Raw genomic sequence first — 23,981 nt, 5'->3', positions numbered from 1 at the left:
CTACATGGAATCCTGCTATCTCACATATCAAAAAACGGACTGAATGTATACTACCTCACTCGTTGACTATTAATTTCACTACCGATAAATTATTTGATTTGTGAAGGCGTTAGTATTTACTATATATATATATATATATATATATATATATATATATATATATATATATGTGTGTGTGTGTGTGTGTGTATTATCTTTACGGAGTTTCTCGAACAACTGAGGTTTTAAATTCGCTTGCACAGCGCTTACTTGCTGCAGTTTTGCCGCGAAATATCGGTGGTTGTCGACAACGTCACCCTGCTACGTTCCCGTAAGTTATACGAACATGAGATGAATCGATTGGCCATGTCTGTGCCGGCCGGGGTGGCCGAGCGGTTCTGTGCGCTACAGTCTGGAACCGCGCGACCACTACGGTCGCAGGTTCGAATCCTGCCTCGGGCATGGATGTGTGTGATGTTCTTAGGTTAGTTAGGTTTAAGTAGTTCTAAGTTCTAGGGGACTGATGACCTCAGAAGTTAAGTCCCATAGTGCTCAGAGCCATTTGAGCCATGTCTGTTATAAGAAGTATCAGATCAGATCATCACCTAAACTCAATAAAGGGAAGGGAAGGGAAGGGAAGGGAAGGGAAGGGAAGGGAAGGGAAGGGAAGGGAAGGGAAGGGAAGGGAAGGGAAGGGAAGGGAAGGGAAGGGAAGGGATAGGAAGACAGATTTTTGAAAGGGTTCTGGGTAATGCAATGGATATGTGCCGGAAATCGCGTATAAGATGCTAGTTGTGCTAGGTTCATAACGGAATGTTATAACCGATACAGAAGTGTACCAGAAATGCTGGGAGGACGTAAACGGAATCACTGGATGAAAGACGACACAGTTTTCCCCAAACACTCTTTGGTAAACCTAGAGGAATTATATTCGAAGAAGCGACAGTTACACTGCCATCACCGTATGTCCCACGCAGGAATAACTAGAATACGATGCGAGAGATTGGGGTGCACATAGAGACTCAGAGACACGCATTTTCCCCATCTACAATTCTCGAATGGAAGAAAAAAGTCGATGACTTTGGAAAGATGAATCCCCCACCATGCACTGTACTGTGGTTTGCGTAATGTATATGCATTTCTCTCGAATTCTGATGAACTACCGTTGGCAGACTACCCTTCATAGACTCCATTATTTTTTTTTTCGTTTTTTAAGTTTTGTAATCTTCATGAAGAGTAATATACAAGTTGACATTTCAGCTAGGAATATTGTCCGCCTTAATAACAGAGCCTTAAAGAAAAAGAACACGTAACTTTCGCGGAAGAGGAATCTACAACAGTAAAAGAAAGGAAGACGACACTACGTCTCAAACCCTGTGAAGACAATTTCGTTTAAGAGATTCTGTTTTGAAGGAAAACTCACTTCCCTGCAGGGCGATTCGTAATATTTAGTGGGGCGGCAGAGAGAGAGAGAGAGAGAGAGGGGGGGGGGGGGAAGGGACGCCTGTTTGCACCGAGTGAAGCGTCCCCTGTTCGCGGAGAGCGGCATTCCCGAAGGCGGAAGTAATCGTCGGCTGCGTCTCGCCGTCGGAAGCTGTGCAGAGTGGAAGTGGTAAAAGGCAGAGGGTGGGGAGTGCTTGGGTGAGGGAGAGGAGACGCCCCCGCACAGGCCGGCCCAGCTCCGACGCCCCGGCCGCCCACGCAAATTGAGTTGGCAGCCGGCTGCAGACAGCCCCGCGCCACGGGCGGCTGATTTCATTTCCAGCGGCGGAGGCGAGGTGAGGCGGCACTCTTGTCTTTGCTGGGCGACGCGATGGCCTTCCGCCACACAGGTTGAAGGATCGCTACAGGCAACAGAGGTACGACCTAGGCTAGCCCTTGGAAGTTGACAGATATTGGTGTGGGCCGTTCCCGGACAGAGTTACGTTGCCGGGAACTAGTGTGGAAGATATCCATGTTGTGGTGTCACCGCCAGACACCACGCTTGCTAGGTGGTAGCCTCTAAATCGGCCGCGGTCTGTTAGTATACGTCGGACCCGCGTGTCGCCACTATCAGTGATTGCAGACCGAGCGCCGCCACACGGCAGGTCCAGTCTAGAGAGACCCCTTAGCACTCACCCCAGTTGTACAGCCGACTTTGCTAGAGATGGTTCACTGTCTACATACGCTCTCATCTGCAGAGACGACAGTTTAGCATAGCCTTCAGCTACGTCATTTGCTGCGATCTAGCAAGGCGCCATATTCAGTTACTATAATTACTATCTTCAAGAATGTATTCTGAACAGATAATCTTGTGAATCATGTACCGTCAAGAGCGACGTTCATTATTAATGGATTAAAGTTAAGTACCAAACTATTTACATCCGCTTTCTGAATTCTCATTCCTTGTCATGTTCCAGATCTCACGTCAGTATAGTTCCTCCCTCCTCACGCCAGCCTGCGTGAGCTAAAACGCGTGTATTTCGGCCTCCACTCGTAACACGGTGTTGGCTCTTCTGCTAACACAAAACATGTTGTGGTTATATACCTGGGGTTTCCAAACCTTTTAGTCCGCGGGCCACATTGACTCCTCCACGAAGTCACAAGGGCCAGGATCTACCTAGTGGGATTAAAGCACCCTAGCACTCCATGATCACCTTAATGTAAGGCTAAAGGAAAGATGAAATCGCAAAAATCTAAGGTTTTGGGAATAGCTGGCACTGAAACGAACTACGATTTTTAATTAATTACATAATTTTGATTGATGGACGTACCTGACCGAAATTCTGGCGTATATTACTCTGGCGAATTTCACCGACAAAAAGTATGTCACTGCACATTCTGTATGTATTTTACAACGTAATCAAAAGAAAGTGAAACCTCGCTTAAGAAGCATCTTCCATAATGATTGATTACTAAGGCTAGTCGCCGAAGTGGCGTCCCTTTGAAAGACTTGCACCAGACTCGTGAGTAGAATAAAATGCGAAGAATTTTTTTACTTAAAATGTTTTCGCCAAACTAGTAGTTAACCGTTCTTTTTTTTCACTATCGCACGAAGAATGGTCTGTCTGTTTATTGTGGATAGCCACAAGTTTAACAATGACCTTCCGCTTTGTAAAGATAGAGCTCCGACAATGTCGCGGTGTATTGGTCGCGATAGGCCTCGAAACTCAATTGTTGCCAGTATAGGTACCACTTCAAATATTTGGCGGGCCGGATACCGGGGATAACCGGCTAGCTAACGCGGCCGATTTCGGCCCGCGGGCCGTTGTTTGGGGACCCCTGGTCTGTACAACTATCGCCACCCTCCGTATCTCGGTGTCACTCTCGACAGAACACTCACCTTCAAACAACACGTGAAAAAATTATCAGCAGAAATCAATACTGGAACTAACCTGATTCAGAAGATGACGAATAATTCTTGGAGTGCTACTACTGAAACTTTAAGAATCAACAAAATAGTTGTCGTAGATTCAAACGGAGTATATGTGGAGTTCCGCGGGTCAGTAGCTGCCATTGTAATCTTCTCGACATACTACTAAACCTGGCAATGCGAAATGGGACTATTAAAACAAATCCGCTCCAGTGGCTATCCTTCAAATGGCTCTGAGCACTATGGCACTCAACTGCTGAGGTCATTAGTCCCCTAGAACTTAGAACTAGTTAAACCTACCTAACCTAAGGACATCACAAACATCCACGCCCGAGGTAGGATTCGAACCTGCGACCGTAGCAGTGGCTATCCTTACTGGATAACATCGCAAATCGGCAAATTAGATGACTAGTAGCTCTCAAATCACAGTTTGGAAAAATGTAATGCCAAAGTGGTTCAGATGGCTCTAAGCACTATGGGACTTAACATATGAGGTCATCAGTCCCCCAGAGTTACAATTACTTGAACCTAACTAACCTAAGGACATCACACACATCCATGCCCGAGGCAGGATTCGAACCTGCGACCGTAGCAGCAGCACTGTTCCGGACTGAAGCGCCTAGAACCGCTCGGCTACGGTGGCCGGCAGCAACCGACGCTGAAGTCAAGACATCGACCTGTAGCACTCACAAACCAACTCAGTGACTTAAGCATCACTGGACTTTGGAGAGATCACGCCACGCACTTACACCTGGCGACAAATCCAACTTTCAAGGTACCGGTATTTTCTGTTTCCAGAAGAGAATGGCGCAGCATCAAGAGGATTCGCGCGAACCACGGTATTTGCATACTATCTTCTCAATGGGTAGGTTCAGAATGTCCCCAATGCTACCAATTTTGGAATCTCACCACCTAAGCATTGAATTGGCCTGCCCACAGTGACCTGAATTTGTAATAAAAAAAAGTGCAACGGACCAAACTTATATCCGTTCCTATCGGATCTGTCAGTTTAAGGTATTAATGTAATTGTGACAAACAAGATATATTGATTAGTTATTGTTAATGGCAGTCAATTAGCCGCACTATAGTTCCATGCTATACCTGACACAGAAGTTAAAAGAATAATAGAATTAATCAGTATATAGAAATTGAGATGCAAGTTGCTGAGTGACAAATAGTGGAAAGTCATTCTGGGATTGCAGTAACGCTATGATTCAAGAGCAGAAGATACAATTGACTCATATTTACGTAGATAAGCTGATTAAATAATGATAAGATAAAACAAAATTTCGATTACACAATGAGAAACAAGAGGCTGCTTTTTATAATACTATTTAAGAGCAATATATAATAGCATGTATCTAGAGTTTCAGTCATCGTAAATCAGTTCTGCTTAATTTTGTTGCGTTACGGGCGTGGTTGAAAAATTTAAATAACGTAAACTGTATTTTCGAGACACTTTCTGACGTCGATTAGTGACGTCGGAGTCCAATGAGTTGGGACTGTGAAAGAAAAGGAAGCCAGGGGCAGGTATTGGTGGCCAGTTGGACATCTAGCTGGGGAACACGGTGGTTACTGGTCGTGTGGCACGAACGGTCCGTGGTTCGGCTTGGCGGAAGCGGTGCTAGAGTTTCATTTGGTAGCCAATACATGTTGAACAGTGGCGTGGGCGGCGAGCAGGCCATATTAACGTATTGCATAGACGTTACGGAGATATTTAATGTCACTAAGGAATTATTACTGGTTCACTAAATAATCTGTATTAACAGATATGTCAAACGGTTTAGGTTTACAGTACTGCCTGTTTTGCAGTGCGCCTGCTCCGATAGAGCTCAAGCTCCCTCCTCTCAAGGGAATTCATAAGTAGGTTGAACTTTACTTTGACGCAATAAACTAAATCAGTTTTTGTGAACTGGTCCACAACTACTGAAAACTGAGAAACATTCAGCAAGACTCTTCGGACCTATACTTAAACGGAGCAAGTAATTACGGGAGTGCTGAATACCGCTAGAGCCATAATATTTAGTGCGCCTCGCGTTCCGACGAAAGTCGAGATTTTGCTGCTCGATCCGATGTGTCAGCTCGTATCCTCCTGTGAGTCATTGCCTCTAACTCGTGACCACGGCAGTTCAGCACGTTCCACAGTCTACCTCTGTTGTGTCACCGCCAGACACCACACTTGCTAGGAGGTAGCCTTTAAATCGGCCGCGGTCCGTTAGTATACGTCGGACCCGCGTGTCGCCACTATCAGAGGTTGCAGACCGAGCGCCGCCACACGGCAGGTCTAGAGAGACTTCCTAGCACTCGCCCCAGTTGTACAACCGACTTGCCGAGACGATAGTTAGCATAGCCTTCAGCTACGTCATTTGCTACGACCTAGCAAGGCGCCATTATCAGTTACTATTGATATTGTAAATAATGTACAGACAAGAGCTACGTTCAACATTCATGGATTAAAGTTAAATATTCCTCTAAAATTCGTGGGTTGGCTCTCCTGCCAATCCACAACAACCTCCACTAGCCCTCAACAATCATTGGGGAGGGGGATTACACCAAATTGTCAATTTCTTGCAGCTGTACTTTCTTGACCTCTGCAGGTAAATAGATTACTAGGCAATAAACTGTAACAACATGACGACGGCCAGCAACAAACGAAAATTTGGCATGAAGTGTACTACAGGCTTGGACGTGCAAATGATTAGCTTTTCATAGTCACCGCACAAAGTATGTGGGGGTAACGTCGTCTTCTCTATAAGAGATTTGACTCTGGGTTCCGCATTCAGAAAAGGCATTTCATTGTTCGTTGCTTGTGAGGATCACATATTGGGCCTCCAGAAATAAGAAGGTAAGTATACAGCACGAGCTGGAATTCGAGGACAGCAATAGCGTGGTTTATCGGACTGCAGTTCGTCGTAGCTGGTCGTAATAGTGGGAATGTCACGAGTGTCGTACGAATATAGAGGGCCATACTCAGTACCACGAAATAATTCAACGCCTCCATGGGACTAGCGCCCAACAGGAAGCATCAATTGCTGCTCGACCGTTCGTATAACCACGTCAGGTACCATGGGTCAGAATACGGGCTTGTTTACCAGGAAGCCAAATATCCACACGGATAGTGTGATTAATTCCGGTGCACCACTGTCGGCACGGTGATCATTACTGAGAGAGATTTGTCGACGATGGTGCGTCCAGTGACAACACTGGACACAGAAGTGGAACCACGTCGACTTCTCATATGGTTCACGTTCTGAACAAGGCATCACAGTGGATGTTTTCGTGTGTGGGAAGCTGAAGGATCACAGTCGATGCATTCGTATGTGGGTGGGCACAAGGAGAAGTTGCCAGACTGCATACGTAATCGCCACACGGCGTGATGATATGAGATGTCATTGAGTACACAATTTGGTCACCTCTGGTTCGCACGGCTCGTATTTCCAATCGTTGAGTTTGGGACCATGCCCTGTATTTGACGTCTACGTGACGTTTTGGTTCAAATGGCTCTGAGCACTATGGGACTTAACTGCTCAGGTCATCAGTCCACTAGAACTTAGAACTACTTAAACCTAACTAACCTAAGGACATCACACATATCCATGCCCGAGGCAGGATTCGAACCTGCGACCGTAGCGGTCGCTCGGCTCCAGACTGTAGCGCCCAGAACCGCTCGGCCACTCCGGCTGGCGGTGACGTTTCCATTTACAAGACCTACCTCCACGTGATTCACCTGTTCCCCTGGCCAGAAGGTTCTCCTGATATCTCACCCGTAGAAAAATGTGGCCATGAGCTGCCGAGAAGCAGGCATGACGCCAGTCTCCAGAAACTACGATTAATGAACGCCGGCACAGAGCTGGAGCGGCATGCAGTGACCCACCCATATTGATCATGCAGGCTATGTTCTACTCGAAGCATAGCCCGGTTACAGCCATCGTCGCTCACAGAAGTAACCTAATTCATCGTGTCAGGTGCAGCCTGAGACATGGACTTTACATGTGAAGTATTTATGTGTGGCAGTTGTTTGGGTGATATGTGTGCGGCTCCCTTAAAATTGCTTAAGGCAAAGAAAACAAACGAACAACGTTCACAGAGCAAATTTCATTAGCGGCGACACGCTGTTCGCGAATCTATCAATTGCAGCCAGCTGAAAATGGGCCTGATGGAGTGAAAATAGTCATGACAAAAAATGGACCATTTTTACAAATAATAAATGAAAAGCACCTGTTTGCTTTTTTACAAATATTTATGGCTCTTTGCGTCCTCCTTCAAAAATCCTTAATTTCTTGATTATATAATTTCAGTTGTTGTTGTTCTGGTCTTCAGTCCAGAGCCTGGTTTGATGAAGCTCTCCATATTACTCTATCCTGTCCAAGCTTCTTCATCTCTGAGTAACTACTGCAACCTGCATCCTTCAGAATCTACTTAATGTATTCATCTCTTGGTCTAGCCCGCATCTCGTGGTCGTGCGGTAGCGTTCTCGCTTCCCACGCCCGGGTTCTCGGGTTCGATTCCCGGCGTGGTCAGGGATTTTCTCTGCCTCGTGATGGCTGGGTGTTATGTGCTGTCCTTAGGTTAGTTAGGTTTAAGTAGTTCTAAGTTCTAGGGGACTGATGACCATAGATGTTAAGTCCCATAGTGCTCAGAGCCATTTGAACCATTTGAATCTTGGTCTACCTCTACTATTTTTACCCACTATACCCTCCAATACTAAATTGGTGATCCCTTGATGCCTCAGAACGTGTCCTACAAACAGTCCCTTCTTTTAGTCAGGTTGTGCCACAGTTTCCTCTTACCCCCAATTCTATTCAGTACCTCCTCATTACTTACGTGATCTACCCATCTAATCTTCAGCATTCTTCTGTGCTGCTGCGTTTCGAAACCTTCTATTCTCTTCTTGTCTAAACTATTTATCGTCCACGTTTCAATTCCATACATGGCGACACTCCATACAAATACTGGCAGAAAAGACTTCCTGACGCTTAAATCTATACTCGATGTTAACAAATTTCTCTTCTTCAGAAACGCTTTCCTTCCCATAGCCAGTCTACATTTCATATCCTCTCTACTTCGACAATCATCAGTTACTTTGCTCCCCAAATAGCAAAACTCATCTACTACTCTGTCTCTTTTCCTTATCTAGTCCCCCCAGCATCACCTGACTTCACCCGACTACATTCCATTATCTTCGTTTTGCTTTTGTTGATGTTCATCTTATATCTCCTTTCAAGACACTGTCCATTCCGTTTAACTGCTCTTCCAGGTCCTTTGCTGTCTGTGAAAGAATTATAATGTCATCGGCAAACCTCAAAGTTCTTGTTTCAGTTCCATGGATTTTAATTCCTGCTCCAGATTTTTCTTTTGTTTCTTTTACTGCGTCCTCAGTATATAGATTGAATAACATCGGGGGTAGGCTCCAAGCCTGTCTCACTACATTCTCTACCACTGCTTCCCTTTCATGCCCATCTACTCTTATAACTGCCGTGTAATTTCTGTATAAAGTGTAAATAGCCATTAACTCTCCATATTTTACCCCTGCCACCTTCATAATTTAATGACAGTATTCCGGTCAATATTGTCAAAAGCTTTCTCCGAGTCTACTACTGCTAGAAACGTATCTTTGCCATTCCTTAATGTACCTTCTAAGATAAGTCGTGGGTCAGTATTGCCTCGCGTGTTCCAGCACTTCTTCGGAATCAGAACTTATCTTCCCCAAGTTCGGCTTTTACCAGTTTTTCCATTCGTCTGTAAAGAATTCGCGTTAGTATTTTGCAGCCAAGAGTTATTAAACTAATACTTTGGTAATTTTCACACCTGCCGACACCTGCTTCCTTTCTGATTGGAATTATTATGTTCTCCATGAAGCCCAAGGGTATTTCGCTTGTCTCATACATCTTGCTCACCAGATAGTAGAGTTTTGTCATGGTTGGCTCCCCAAGGCTATCAGTAGCTCTAGTGAAATGTTTTCTATTCCCGGGGCCTTTTTTTGCTTTAGCTCTTTCACTGCTCTGCCAAATTCTTCACACAGTATCATATCTCCCACTTCATCTTCATTACGCCATCTTCCATTTCAATAATATAGCACTCAAGAACATCGTTCTCGTATAGACGCTCTATATACACCTTCCATCTTCCTGCTGTCCCGTCTTTGCTTAGGACTGGTTTTTCATCTGAGCTCTTGATATTCATACATGTAGTTCTCTTTTCTCCAAAGGCCGCTTTAGTAATTCTGTAGGCAATATCTATTTTACCCCTAATGATATATGCCTCTATCTTCTCACATTTGCCCTCTAGCTATCCTTGCTTAGCCATTTTCCACTTCCTGTCGATCTCACTTTCAAGACGTTTGTATTTCTGTTCGCCTGCTCCATTTACTACATTTTTATATTTTCTCTTTTCATCCATTAAATTCACTATCTCTTCTGTTACCCAAGGATTTATACTACCCCTTTTCACCTCCTTGATCCTCTGCGGCCTTCACTATTTCGTCTCTCAAAGCTACCTATTCTTCTTCTACAGTACTTCTTTCCTCTGGATTTGCCAATCGTTCCCTTATGCTCTCCCTGAAACTCTCTACAACCTCTGGTTCTTTCAGTTTATCCAGGTCCCATCTCTATGAATTTTTACCTTTGTACAGTTCTTTCAGTTTAAATCCACAGTTCATAACCAATAAATTGTGGTCAGAGTCCACATTTGCCCCTGGAAATGTCTTAAATTTAAAACATGGTTCCTAAATCTATGTCTAACCTTTATATAATCTGTCTGAAATCTTCCAGTGTCTCCAGGCCTCTTCCACGTATAAATCCTTCATTCATAATTCTTAACCAAGTGTTAGCTACGATTAAGTTACACTATGCGCAAAATTCCACCAGGCGGATTCCTCTTTCATTCTTTACCCTCAGTCCATATTCACCTACTATTTTTCCTTCTCTTCCTTTCCGTACTATCGAATTCCAGTCCCCCATGACTATTAAATTCTCATCTCCCGTAACTATCTGAATAATGTCTTTAATCGCATCATACATTTCTTCAATCTCCTCATCTGCGGAGCTAGTTGGCATATTAACTTGTATTACTGTCTTCGTGCCTATCTTGGCTACAATAATGCGTTCACTATGCTGTTCGTAGCAGCTTACTCGCACACCTATTTTCTTATTCATTGTTAAACCTACTCCTGCATTACCCCTATTTTATTTTGTATTTATAATCTTGTATTCACCTGACCAGAAGTCTTGTTCCTCCTGCCACCAGACTTCGTTAATTCCTACTATATCTAGCTATAACCTCTTCATTTCTCGTTTTAAATTTTCTAACCTACCTGCCCGATTAAGGGATCTGACATTCCACGCTCCGATCCGTAGAACGCCAGTTTCCTTTCTCCTTATAACGACGTCCTCCTGAGTAGTCCCCGCCAAGAGATCCGAATGGGGAACTATTTTACCTCCGGAATATTTTACCTAAGAGGACGCCATTATCATTTAACCATAAAGCTGCATGCCCTCGGGAAAAAATTACGGCTGTAGTTTCCCCTTGCTTTCAGCCGTTCGTAGTACCAGTTGAGTAAGGCTATTTTGGTTAATGTTGCAAGGCCAGATCAGTCAATGATCGAGACTATTGCCCCTGCAACTACTGAAAAGGCTGCTGCCCCTCTTCAGGAACCACACGTTTGTCTGGCCTCTCAACAGGTACCCCTCCGTTGTGGTTACACCTACGGTATGGCTATCTGTATCGCTGAGGCAGGAAAGCTTCCCCACCAACGGCGAAGTCCATGGTTCGAAGGGGGGAATCTGAATTACGCTACGGTTATGTCGAGGCGCTGATACTAACCAAAATGGAACCTGCCATTATGCATTTCTCAACAGCTTTTAATGTAAATCTCACTTTCCTGACAGAATTTGTAACTTTACTTCTATCTTTCACTGTTACATTGAACTGTAATCACTGTTTCTTCTGATGATTACTATTTATAATAATTATACCTATCAGACACATTTTGCGACTACTGAATGCCGTGTGATTGATTGTTGACATAAACAGTAAAGTTCTGTATCAAACCACAGTATTTCAATTTTACATCAACTTCCACGCTGGAAGAGCAACTTCGCAAATGTTCCTATCACTGTTGTCTCTGAGTTTCAGAGTATCCGAACTTACGCGAGATGTGGACGCATGCGCCAAAGGTGAACGACCAATAGCTGTGAAGCGTGAAGCCTTCTCAATCGAAAGCGTCATATCTGGCGTCTGTAGACGAACAAGTATGTCCGTGGCCTCTGTTTGTGTACTGAAACTTGTCTTTTACTGAAAGAAGTGTTGGGCGAATACTGTTAATCACGCACACGAGATTTTGAGTGATATAAGCGTTTCCAAGATGGACGAGAAGATGCTGAATGTGACTCACGCCAGGGACGCTCCGCAATATCAAAAACGAATATAAACGTTGGAAAAGTAGATATGATTTGACCTCAACCTTGGTCGAGTATTTGATCGGTTTCTGAAACTGTAGAAACGGGAAAATCAAGATTTAAAGTTATTATGACTTTTTTTTTCGACTCTCATGGAACCACCTATCTCTAATGCGTTCCTGAAGGTCATATTATTAACCAAAATTGCTACCTTGGCACTCTTGCTGAACTCATAGAGAAAATTAAAAATAAAACAGAATTATGGAAGAACTAGTCCTGGGTTCTGTATCAAAACAACACACAGGCTCATATCACGTTGAATGTTGAGAGATTTATAGCGAAGTACACCATACGGTGTTATACTACCCACCTGAGTCGCTGGACCTAGCACCATCTGACTTTAACCTATTCCTTAGGATCAAATCTGAAATAAAAGCAACACGATATCAGTCCGTTGAGGCAGTAGAAGAAAAAGCGACAAGGAAATCAAAGAGCACCCGTTGCTCGTCCACTTCCAGCACCACTTTATTTACCTCCTATTTTTAATGAGAGCTCGTATGTAATGTGAAGGAACTGAAACTTGCACTAAACGACATACTGGTCAGCTTTGATGTTGTTTCGTTATTTACGAAAGTGCCACTCAGTGAGGCTCTGGAGCACATCGGTTCCATGTTCCCGCAAGACATCAAAAAGCTCTTCCATGCATGTCTCACCACGAGCTATTTCACGTGGAATGGTGATTTCTACGAACAGCTGGAAGGCGTCGCCATGGGTAGTCCTCTCAGTCCAGTGGTGGCCAACTTCTTCATGGAACAATTCGAAGCACAGGCACTGGACTCGGCGACTTGCAAACCTAAGGTGTGGTACAGGTACGTCGATGATACTTTCGTGGTGTGGAGCCATGGTGAAGAACAGCTCGCTGACTTCCTAAGGCACTTGAACAGCCTCCATGCCAACATAACATTTACCATGGAAGTAGAAAAAGACAAGAAACTGCCATTTCTAGATGTGCTGGTCACAAGGGACGGCGAAAACCTGGGACACAGCGTGTATCGAAAACCGACACACACGGACCGATACCTGCACAAACTGTCAAACCACCACCCGAGCCAGAAAAGAGGCATGATTAGTACGCTCGTAACGAGAGCAGGACGAATATGTGAGCCGCAACACCTCAAACGAGAAATGCAACACCTGGAGACTGTTCTGAGGAGCAATGGGTACTCCACAAATTACATTAGAAGTGTAATAGAGCCAAACACTCGGCGAAGTAAGGAACCAATAAAAGAAATGTCGGGTACGGCCTTTCTGCCATACATTCCCAGAGTGACGGACAGTATCGGCCGTATATTGAGCAAACATGGCGTAAAGACGATTTTCAAACCGACAACGAAGATCAAAGAGTGTCTTAGATCGGCGAAGGAGAAAAGAGACCCACTTGCAATGTCGGGAATATACCGTATACCATGCACATGCGGAAAAGTTTATGTCGGAATGACTGGACGATCAATTAACACCAGGATCAAAGAGAATAAGCGACATTGCAGGTTGGGGCAGGTGGAGAAATCGGCCGTGGCAGAGCACGCACTGAGTGAGACCGACCACGTAATAAAATTCGCCGACACGGAAGTTCTGGCTGGAGAGAAGCACTATCACACGCGCTTGTTTAGAGAAGCTGTAGAAATACAAAAACACGCGAACAGTTTCAACAAGAAAGAGGAAAGCCTTAAGGTAAACGGATCCTGGCTTCCCGTACTGCAGCGAACGACCGTCGCAGGTAGCAAGAGGAGAACCGCACCGGAAATGACCGCGGAGAAGCCCTCGGACGTTGGCGCGCCAGGTACATATAGTCTGCGGCCGCGAGCTCGGCTCCAGTTCACCACCGGCAATGGAGGGTGAAGCTTTGACAATGCCAGCCACTCGTGCTGGCGAAACGTCAGAAAAATCATTAGATGAACATCGGCCGAAGAACCCGAGACAGAAGCCAATAGGCAGTTTGTCGATCGATAAGTTGCTTGACCCTCAACAGGTGACTGTGTGGTGTGCAATGTCCAGTCACGGAATAATTTGTGCGATACTCCTTAATGGCACTGTTATTACGGAACTGTAAGGGAAGGTTTTCGAAGATGATTTCATCCACGTTATCCAAAGTGACGCTGATTTCGAAAACATTCGGTTCATGAAAGACGAGCTCAACCCCATCGAGGCAGTGGAGTGTTCTGTGGCATGGAGGAGCACGATCTGGACCGCATTCCTCTAGGGTACCGCGACACCACTGCAATGGGCCGTGATTGGGCATCATATTCTCCGGAGCTGAACACATGTGACTCCTTTTCGTGGAGCTATATTAAAGGCAAGGTGTACAGAAACAACCCGAAAACCATTGCTGAACAACCATTCTGGAGGTCATTGACAGCATCGATGTTCCGACACTTTAGCGGGTCAAGCAGAATTTCGCATTACGTCCACGCTACATCATCGCCAGTGATGGCAGGCATATCGAACACGTCGTAACCTCAAAACGAATATCTGTAGTGACATTTACATGTCGAATAAAGTGTGTGCACGCAGTAGTTTATAACTAATTTCCTTTTTTTTTTCAAATAGTTCAGTAATTGTGACTCTGTAAGATCCTCTGTAATTGCCAATATATCCTCAGACTCTCTGCCAGAGAAAGGAGAAAGAAGATTCATCACAGTCGAATCCACTCCTAGAGCTTGTGACTTCAACACGTCTGTTTCACTATTAATCCTGCTACTTGATTAAACGAAACCACACTATCCGCTCTCAACTGATCCACGAGATGCACTAATAAATGCAACGCTTCTGCACTAGTGATACCTAGTGGCCGACCGCTGTGGTCGAGCGGTTCTAGGCGCTTCAGTCCGGAACCGCGCTGCTGCTACGGTCGCAGTTTCGAATCCTGCCACGGGCATGGATGTGTGTGATGTCCTTAGGTTAGTTAAGTTTAAGCAGCTCTAAGTCTAGGGGACTGATGACCTCAGATGTTGAGTCCCTTAGTGCTTAGAGTCATTTGAACCATTTTGATGCCTACTGTCAACTTATCAAGTCTTCGAGGGAAGCACCTGAAATACGATTTCACTACATCCATGGCTGAAGTATACCAATATCGACAGGTTTAAACGTTTATAAAATAGGTGCAAATGAGGCCTGAAGGTCGCAGGTTGAATTGCCGAACCTGCTTGTGAAAATAAAATAAAATAACTTCTCAAAATTCACGGCTGTCTGGCGATTTACTTTGTTTAATATTTGACCAGCTGTTGTCCCACGTACACAACATATCAACAGAGACTGCGGGCTCAGGCAAGAGCGATATGCTACCGGCCGCTGTGGCCGAGCGGATCTAGGCGCTTCAGTCTGGATCCGCGCGATCCTGCCTCGGGCATGGATGTGTGATCTCCTTGGGTTAGTTAGGTGTAAGTAGTCCTAAGTTCTAGGGGACTGATGACGTAAGTTGTTAAGTCCCATAGTGCTCAGAGCCATTTGAACCATTTGAACGACATGCTGCAGGGATGGCATACCCTCCGCAGTTGATTACTGTGATGTCGGTCCTCCTGACACCATTCTGTATGGATCACTCTATAGGGGCATCTCTGTAGGGGGTGGTGCCTGTGCGGTGGGCCCATAGGTGGTGGGGAACCAGTAGAAATGTTTCCGACAGTTTAAGAATATTGCTTTATGATATCTTCAGTTCTACATGAGGCAGGCACATCTCTCCTCGCCAGCGCTGGACGGTGGAGCTGGCGTCGGATACTACGACGGCACCCAGTGTCGCTGCGTCAAGACGACGGCACAACAGCGAAGGAAAGGCCACGGCCAATTGCGGCAGTGGCACTTCTTCGGGGAACGACATGCCAGGCGGCGGCCCCGCTGCTCTTCACTCAGCGGTGATGGTGGATGCGCACGGGTCTAGATCTGCGCCTCGGACTGATGGCGGATGGCGGTCGGCGTTATGACACTGAGTCCGTCCCTGGACCTCAGCGTCGCCGGCAGCAGGCACGGACAACACGCCTGCAGGGCTGTGTCACCAAGTCCCGTGAAGCACCCAGTGCGGCGGCAGATGCAACCTGGTCTCGATCGAGAGGCTGCTGCTGGCGTCGTGCAGTCGTTTCGCAGTCTAGCGGTGCTCCGGCGCCGTGGTGCAGCTACTCAGCGATGACGAAGGCCCCCGAATCGAATGACGCCTAGTCCTCAAATTCAGCCTATTTGTACTCTGTGGCTTGTCATTTGTTTCTGTAAAACCTGGTGTTTAGTCACGTCGCCCATAACAAAGAGACTCGCTCGAGTGTGGTGACAGTGACCAGCTTACTACATGGTTCGTTGCTGCGCGCGGCAGTTTACCGCGTCACTCTGCTATCCTCGCTTCGTAGCGCACTTGGGCATCTGTCACTGTGCACTACACGTGGACATAAAAATGGTTCAAATGGCTCTGAGCACTATGGGGCTTACCACCTGAGGTCATCAGTCCCCTAGAATTTAGAACTACCTAAACCTAACTAACATAAGGACGTCACACACATCCATGCCCGAGGCAGGATTCGAACCTGCGACCATAGCGGTCGCGCGGTTCCAGACTGAAGCGCCTAGAACCGCTGGGCCACACCGGCCGGCCAGGTGGACAAAGCATGACTGATGGCAAGCATTATTACCGAAATATATTGTATGATAGCTTCCATGCTTCTTTGTCACTTACACTAAAGATTTAATACTTTTACCTAAAATACCGCCACTACAATGACTGCCGGCACGGTGGACGAGCGGTTCTAGGCGCTAAAGTCTGGAACCACGCGACCGCTACTGTCGCAGGTTCGAATCCTGCCTCGGGCATGGATGTGTGTGATGTCCTTAGATTAGTTAGGTTAAGTTCTAGGGGACTGATGACCACGGATGTTAAGTCCCATAGTGCTCAGAGCCATTTGAACCATTTCAACTACAATGACTAAGTGAAGAACTTAAAAGAAGAGCAGATAGAATTACAAATGTCATACATTCAGTCGACCCATAACTAAGACTATGTCAAGAAAAGGTAACTACCACTAACATTCGCTTACAGTTCTGAGGCACACAGAAAAACAAGGTAAATGTTTACTAAGACAGACGTCGCAGGCTCGAAATGTCTTCAACTGCTGACTTTCTACTTCTCACCAATTCAGGACTCGCAGCCCATTGGTCTATATACTACTCTGCTTGACGACGGAGATGCCTTTCCTACCCATTTCTTGCCTTATTACATGTTGTTAGTCCTTCAACCCGTCTCCTTCTATTGAGAACTTCTCTGGAAAGTTCCTCGCTTATGTCGTGCGCCTCCTGTGCCTAGAATGCAGAAGTTATTCCAGCGGTGAACAGTCCACAACCCGAGATTCTAGCCAGCGTGTAAGTACTCCTAAAGCGGATGTTACTTCCGTTATACAGTGAGCGACCACCACTGGTTTCTCTAAACAGCGCCTTCGCTGGTGTCAACTGGGACATAACTTCGACTTGTACACTAATGCTTGCCATTATTAATTTAGGAACTTATTATATTGCGTGCAGTGGAGTGCACTAAGCTAAAATCGTAGTCTAAATATAGAAGAGAGCATGGAAATAAAGTGGAAGCGAGAAAACCGAATACTAAAGAAGCTTCTAAACGAATCGAACATATCTGATCCAAATAAGACTTTATACAGTTGCAAAAGACGGAGTAACATCCACATTATTTTTTACTCCATGAAATATTCTACGAAAATCAACTTTGGCTACAGACTAGCACACTGATGCAAAAACGTCAGCAGTAGCAGGGCGCAGCCTGACGTAACACCTGATGTATACTAACAAGGGAACCTCCCCATCGCACCCCTCTCAGATTTAGTTATAAGTTGGTACAGTGGATAGGCCTTGAGAAACTGAACACAGATCAATTGAGAAAACAGGAAGAAGTTGTGTGGACCTACAGGGTGTTTCAAAAATGACCGGTATATTTGAAACGGCAATAAAAACTAAACGAGCAGCGATAGAAATACACCGTTTGTTGCAATATGCTTGGGACAACAGTACATTTTCAGGCGGACAAACTTTCGAAATTACAGTAGTTACAATTTTCAACAACAGATGGCGCTGCAAGTGATGTGAAAGATATAGAAGACAACGCAGTCTGTGGGTGCGCCATTCTGTACGTCGTCTTTCTGCTGTAAGCGTGTGCTGTTCACAACGTGCAAGTGTGCTGTAGACAACATGGTTTATTCCTTAGAACAGAGGATTTTTCTGGTGTTGGAATTCCACCGCCTAGAACACAGTGTTGTTGCAACAAGACGAAGTTTTCAACGGAGGTTTAATGTAACCAAAGGACCGAAAAGCGATACAATAAAGGATCTGTTTGAAAAATTTCAACGGACTGGGAACGTGACGGATGAACGTGCTGGAAAGGTAGGGCGACCGCGTACGGCAACCACAGAGGGCAACGTGCAGCTAGTGCAGCAGGTGATCCAACAGCGGCCTCGGGTTTCCGTTCGCCGTGTTGCAGCTGCGGTCCAAATGACGCCAACGTCCACGTATCGTCTCATGCGCCAGAGTTTACACCTCTATCCATACAAAATTCAAACGCCGCTACCATTGCTGCACGAGAGACATTCGCTAACAATATAGTGCACAGGATTGATGACGGCGATATGCATGTGGGCAGCATTTGGTTTACTGACGAAGCTTATTTTTACCTGGACGGCTTCGTCAATAAACAGAACTGGCGCATATGGGGAACCGAAAAGCCCCATGTTGCAGTCCCATCGTCCCTGCATCCTCAAAAAGTACTGGTCTGGGTCGCCATTTCTTCCAAAGGAATCATTGGCCCATTTTTCAGATCCGAAACGATTACTGCATCACGCTATCTGGACATTCTTCGTGAATTTGTGGCGGTACAAACTGCCTTAGACGACACTGCGAACACCTCGTGGTTTATGCAATATGGTGCCCGGCCACATCGCACGGCCGACGTCTTTAATTTCCTGAATGAATATTTCGATGATCGTGTGATTGCTTTGGGCTATCCGAAACATACAGGAGGCGGCGTGGATTGGCCTCCCTATTCGCCAGACATGAACCCCTGTGACTTCTTTCTGTGGGAAACACTTGAAAGACCAGGTGTACCGCCAGAATCCAGAAACAATTGAACAGCTGAAGCAGTACATCTCATCTGCATGTGAAGCCATTCCGCCAGACACGTTGTCAAAGGTTTCGGGTAATTTCATTCAGAGACTACGCCATATTATTGCTACGCATGGTGGATATGTGGAAAATATCGTACTATAGAGTTTCCCAGACCACAGCGCCATCTGTTGTTGAAAATTGTAACTACTGTAATTTCGAAAGTTTGTCTGCCTGAAAATGTACTGTTGTCCCAAGCATATTGCAACAAACGGTGTATTTCTATCGCTGCTCGTTTAGTTTTTATTGCCGTTTCAAATATACCGGTCATTTTTGAAACACCCTGTATGAAAAAAATAAGCAAAATATACAAACTGAGTAACCCATGTGAAAGATATGCAACATCAAGGGTAATGCGAGCTCAGGAGCGCCGTGGTACAGTGGTTAGTGTGAGCAGCTGCGGAACGATAGGTCCTTGGTTCAAGTCTTCCCTTGAGTGAAAAGTTTACTACCTTTATTTTCGCAAAGTTATGATCTGTCTGTTCGTTCATTGACGTCTCTGTTCACTGTAATAAGTTTAGTGTCTATGTTTTGCGACCGCACCGCAAAACCGTGCGATTTGTAGACGAAAGGACGTGCCTCTCCAAAGGGAACCGAAAACATTTGATCGCAAGGTCATGGGTCAACCGATTCCTCCACAGGAAAACACGTCTGATATATTCCATACGACACTGGTGACGGCATGTGCGTCACATGACAGGAATATGTTGTCGACCCACCTAACTTGTATACTTGGCGAATGGGTAGAAGGATTCTTCTACCTTGACCGATTTAGGGGTGTGATAATCACTCCCAAAACAGTGATGAAAACATAAGAGTTTGTCACATAAACTGCGACAAATGAATGCAACAGTTTCACAGTCGCGCAGTTTTCCCTGTGCTCTGTCAAAACATACGTTTTTAACGTTTCCAAATTTTTCCATGTGTAGACCGCCGAATCCTGCATATGTCCAAGCAAATCTGAACATGTCCTGGAAATTTGGAGAGCGAAGTTGATTATGTGTGAGTGCCTGAACTTTGATAATTGTCTGAAAATGGAAATTTAAAGTTTTCACTCGAGGGAAGACTTGATCCAAGGACCTCTCTGTGCACAGCTGCTCACGCTAAACACGGGACCACGGCCCTCCTGAGCTCACGGTATTCTTGATGTTGCCTATTTTGCGCATGGACTACTCAGTTTGTATATTTTGCTTTTTTTTTCATAGTTCCACACAACTTATTCCTGTTTTTTTCGATTGAACTGTGTTCAGTTTTTTAAGGCCTATCCACTGTGCCAACTTATAACTAAATCTGAGGGGGGTGCGATTGGGAGGTTCCCTTGTAAGAATGCAGTCGACAGGTGGAAGAGAGGTAAAGGGAAAGCTGTGCCTCTCAGTTAATGGGGCAGTGGGATGCCGCGGACGGTTACCCGTTTCCCGCATCGGCAGTGCTCTCACGGCCTTCTGTAGTGCCTCACCGCAATGCTTGCTTTACGAATGCCGCGCTCCTGTGCGCAGCTGCTGCTGCTTGCAGTTTTCTCTTTGTGCGCTCTGGCTGCAGCAGGTACTCACGCGTGGCGCAGCCGCGTCCGGTCCAGCCGTCGGCACAGACGCAGGAGCCGTCGGGTCCGCAGTGGCCGCCGTTCCGGCAGACGACGCTGTCGGCGCCGGTGCCGCACTGGAGGTCCCAGCAGCGAGGCCCGGCCCTGCCCGGGGGGCACTCGCAGCGGCCGGGCGGCACGCACCGGCCGGGCCCGCAACCCGCGGGACACCAAGCTGCGGCACAGCGCGCACGCGCGTGATGAGCCACGTGGAAACCACAACTTGCCATTCGCATGCCATCTGTCGCTAGACGTCAAACTCAAAGTATTGACAACACAGATATGCACACAAGGCACAAAGTGAAATTTCTTTACACGACACAGAGACGGAAATGATATTATCAGTGTAATTTGCTGTGATGGCGAGAGGAGAGAAAGGAAGGAAGGTTTTGATACTGGATGTGCAATAAAATAATTCAATATGAATTTGTTCGAAACAGCAAACTTTAACTGATGTTTTAGAATCCAGATATTCACGTTGCTTGTGAACAATATAACCGAAGACGCTGCCTCCAAGGCGTTGCAAGAGATCTGGCAGAAATGTGAATCCAGGAAAGAGAGGTTTACAATAGGATGAGATTCGAACAAAAAATTGAGGTAGACACGTCTCACGACAGAATGAGATCCAGAACAAAAACGTCATTGACACAGGAGTGGACAAATGGTGAATAAGTGTTGGAAAAGGATGATATATCGCCGGTTCTGTAAAGTACACAACCTCGTACGCCAGCCAAATAATTAAACTAAAATCTCCATAAACATCTACACAAATTCTATTAAAATCTTCTCCCCTGGCCTAACCTGTGTACATGTTTGATACATTTATTGCACACATCTCCTCCTCCTCCCTCTTTCCGCCTATTCCTTCCCCCCACTATATATGTCAACCTCCTCCTCCTCATCATCCTCTCCCTTCTCCTTCTCCTCAAACTCCTCCTCCCCCTCACTCTGTCTGACTCCTCCTGTCCCAATTCTCTGTTCATCCCCTCCTCCCTCATCTTCCTGACTCTCTGCTCCTCTCTCTCTGACCATCCCCATCTCTCCTTCTGTCCATCTCCTCCTCCTTCCTATACCTGCTATTCAGCTCCATCCTCAACTCTCAAGCAAACTCACACTCCCCCCCCCCCCCCCTCTCTCTCCATTTCCTCTTGCCTGTCTCTAACTCTTCCTACCCCCTCTGCATCTCTCCATTCACTCCCTTTCTTCTCCCCGATTCCTCCTCCCCTTACCTCTGGCAATCTCCTCCTCCGGCTCCTTGTCTCTATCACCTCTTCTGCTCTCTTTGTCCCCCTACACCTGACCATCCCCAACTCTATTTTCCAATCTCCTCACGCCTGTCTCTGTCCATCTCTTCCTATCCTCCCTCTTTATCAGACCATCCCCTCCTTTCCCCCCTCTCTCTCTTCATCTACTCCTCTACACTTTCTCTGTCCATCTCATATTCCCCTCCTCTGACAATTCAATTCCTGCTCTCCCCTCTCTCTGCTCATCCATTCCCATCGGCACATTTAGCCCCTGCAAGGTATGCTGATACTATGTTGCATGACACATATGTTGTGAATATCACCCTAGATGTCAGGGTCTGAACAGCCCTTTCACCTGTACCTCCACTCCTATGGAAGCTATGAGTTTCTGCCCCCAGAAAAAAACGAAAGTAGGAAGACATACTATTGATAATCGATACTTCAATTCTGGTGTGGAATTCTGTAGTTTACACTGTAAATCTGCATTATTGGTATAAATTTATATGGCGTTTGCTCATTCATTCTAAGCAGTTATGATATGGCAATGTAACTCAAACATTGCCATTCTTCCCATGAAGCTGTTCCAAGTGGAGGATATCACAAAGCTGCAATCACAGATGACAAATGGTGGACAATACATAGAAAAAACGATATATAATGCGGAAATAATTTATTATCATTAATGTTTGTGTGGTATAAACAGATAATATAGTTGTTGTGTAATTGTCTGCGTGAACTTATCGCTGACAAGACGGAGGTCCATCGTTGACACCAAAACACACAAATCAAACTTTAGGTGAAGCTGAAAGTCATTTCATTGACCGGTAGCCTTTTGTAGTATTCGAAGGGGATACCTCTTAAGGGGTGCCTAGTAATCAGTAAAACAACACTGCACAAGTTTTCTTGAACAACTAGATAAGAATTACATGAGAGGATGCCTAAGTGAAACATTATGTTCTTTCAAGATAATTTACTTAGCGATGATAGCGACTTCACAGTTGGAGAATTGAGGAACCTTAAGCACAAAAAGAAATGTTACTCTTGTTCAACACAATTGTCGCCAATTTCGATCGATTCCGTCATGAAAAGCAATTTTTGGATTGGTGAAATGTGAAATGTGAGAGCTGAGATACTTTACAGACCATCTAGAATCGTAATTCAGGGATGAAGTAAAAAATTAAAAAAATAAAATAAAGCATCCTATGGAAAAAACTGAGTAAGTTCAATGGAAATAAAGAGGTTTTACCTAGAATAATGAATTCATTCATTCCCCACAATCACTTTCATCGGTAAGCCAAGGAGGTTTCTTCTTGCTCTCTCCATCGTTGGTCCTTGTATAACACAGACTTCGCTGAAGATTGGGAAAGGTAAGCAGTTGTGTAGGGAGAAACATATCCCACGTTATCTATATCCAATTTTTGCTTCCTTTTGCTCCAGGTAAACTACTATTGGTGACCAACATAGTACTAAGCGGATGAGGAATGATAGAGTTCATCTTCAAATTCTGGGCACCTCCATATACAGACACCTGTTACAGGTCTAGCGTACAATAAATTTTAAAATAAATTCATCATAAAAGGTAAAACGGCAACGCAAAGGTGCTACAAACATATGTAATGTTTTCCTTCCCAAAGAAGACAAACAGCATGCGTAACAACTGGAAGACCTATCCCCACCATTTCGATACCGAATAATGTACACAACAATGTATATAATTATTTGTGAAGTGAATTAGTTTTTTGTAATGTAACTGTATCAAATTTAGCTCCGAAATAAAATTTTCTGAAAAAACAGTAGCCTAGCGAAAGGTAAGTTTCAGTGTTCGGGTCGCGGTACAGAAAACAGTTTTAATCCTGCACGACGTATCAACCAGTGAGCAACCGTGCCATGTAGAACCACGGTGTACTTCATTCTGCGCTATCACTGAAGTCTCGTCCTAACACGCGACTATTATTTCTCATCGAACATCGTTGCATATCTCTCTCCCTAATCTTTCGTTAGTAAACGCTTTCCGCTGATAATTCTTCTAATATCCACCAATTTATTTGGGAATGGATTCGTAATTTTTTTCTTTTCGTGAGCGATATACTCTAACACAATGAGATGTCGATATGTGACTGACATCCTCCATCCGACAGTACCCCTTCCCTGTTTTTTTTTTTTTTTAACTCTCAGAAGGTTCCCTGCAAGTTTTTTGGACTACAGAGAAACCGACATAAAAGCTATCGATGGAA

At 45.2% G+C, this 23,981-nt stretch overlaps 1 protein-coding gene across 1 annotated transcript in view; it reads right to left on the bottom strand.

The window, feature by feature from the left end:
- The window catches only part of LOC126260679 (delta-like protein 1), a 124,414-nt gene that overhangs the window by 77,008 nt on the left and 23,425 nt on the right, over window positions 1–23,981 (bottom strand). The window contains exon 3 of the mRNA XM_049958013.1: window positions 20,475–20,678. Within this exon, the coding sequence (XP_049813970.1) occupies window positions 20,475–20,678 (204 nt within the window). The remainder of the gene's footprint in view (window positions 1–20,474; window positions 20,679–23,981) is intronic.

The sequence above is a fragment of the Schistocerca nitens genome, chromosome 5 (assembly GCF_023898315.1).
Source record: "Schistocerca nitens isolate TAMUIC-IGC-003100 chromosome 5, iqSchNite1.1, whole genome shotgun sequence".
NCBI lineage: Eukaryota > Metazoa > Arthropoda > Insecta > Orthoptera > Acrididae > Schistocerca > Schistocerca nitens.
This window is presented reverse-complemented; position numbering and strand designations above follow the sequence as displayed.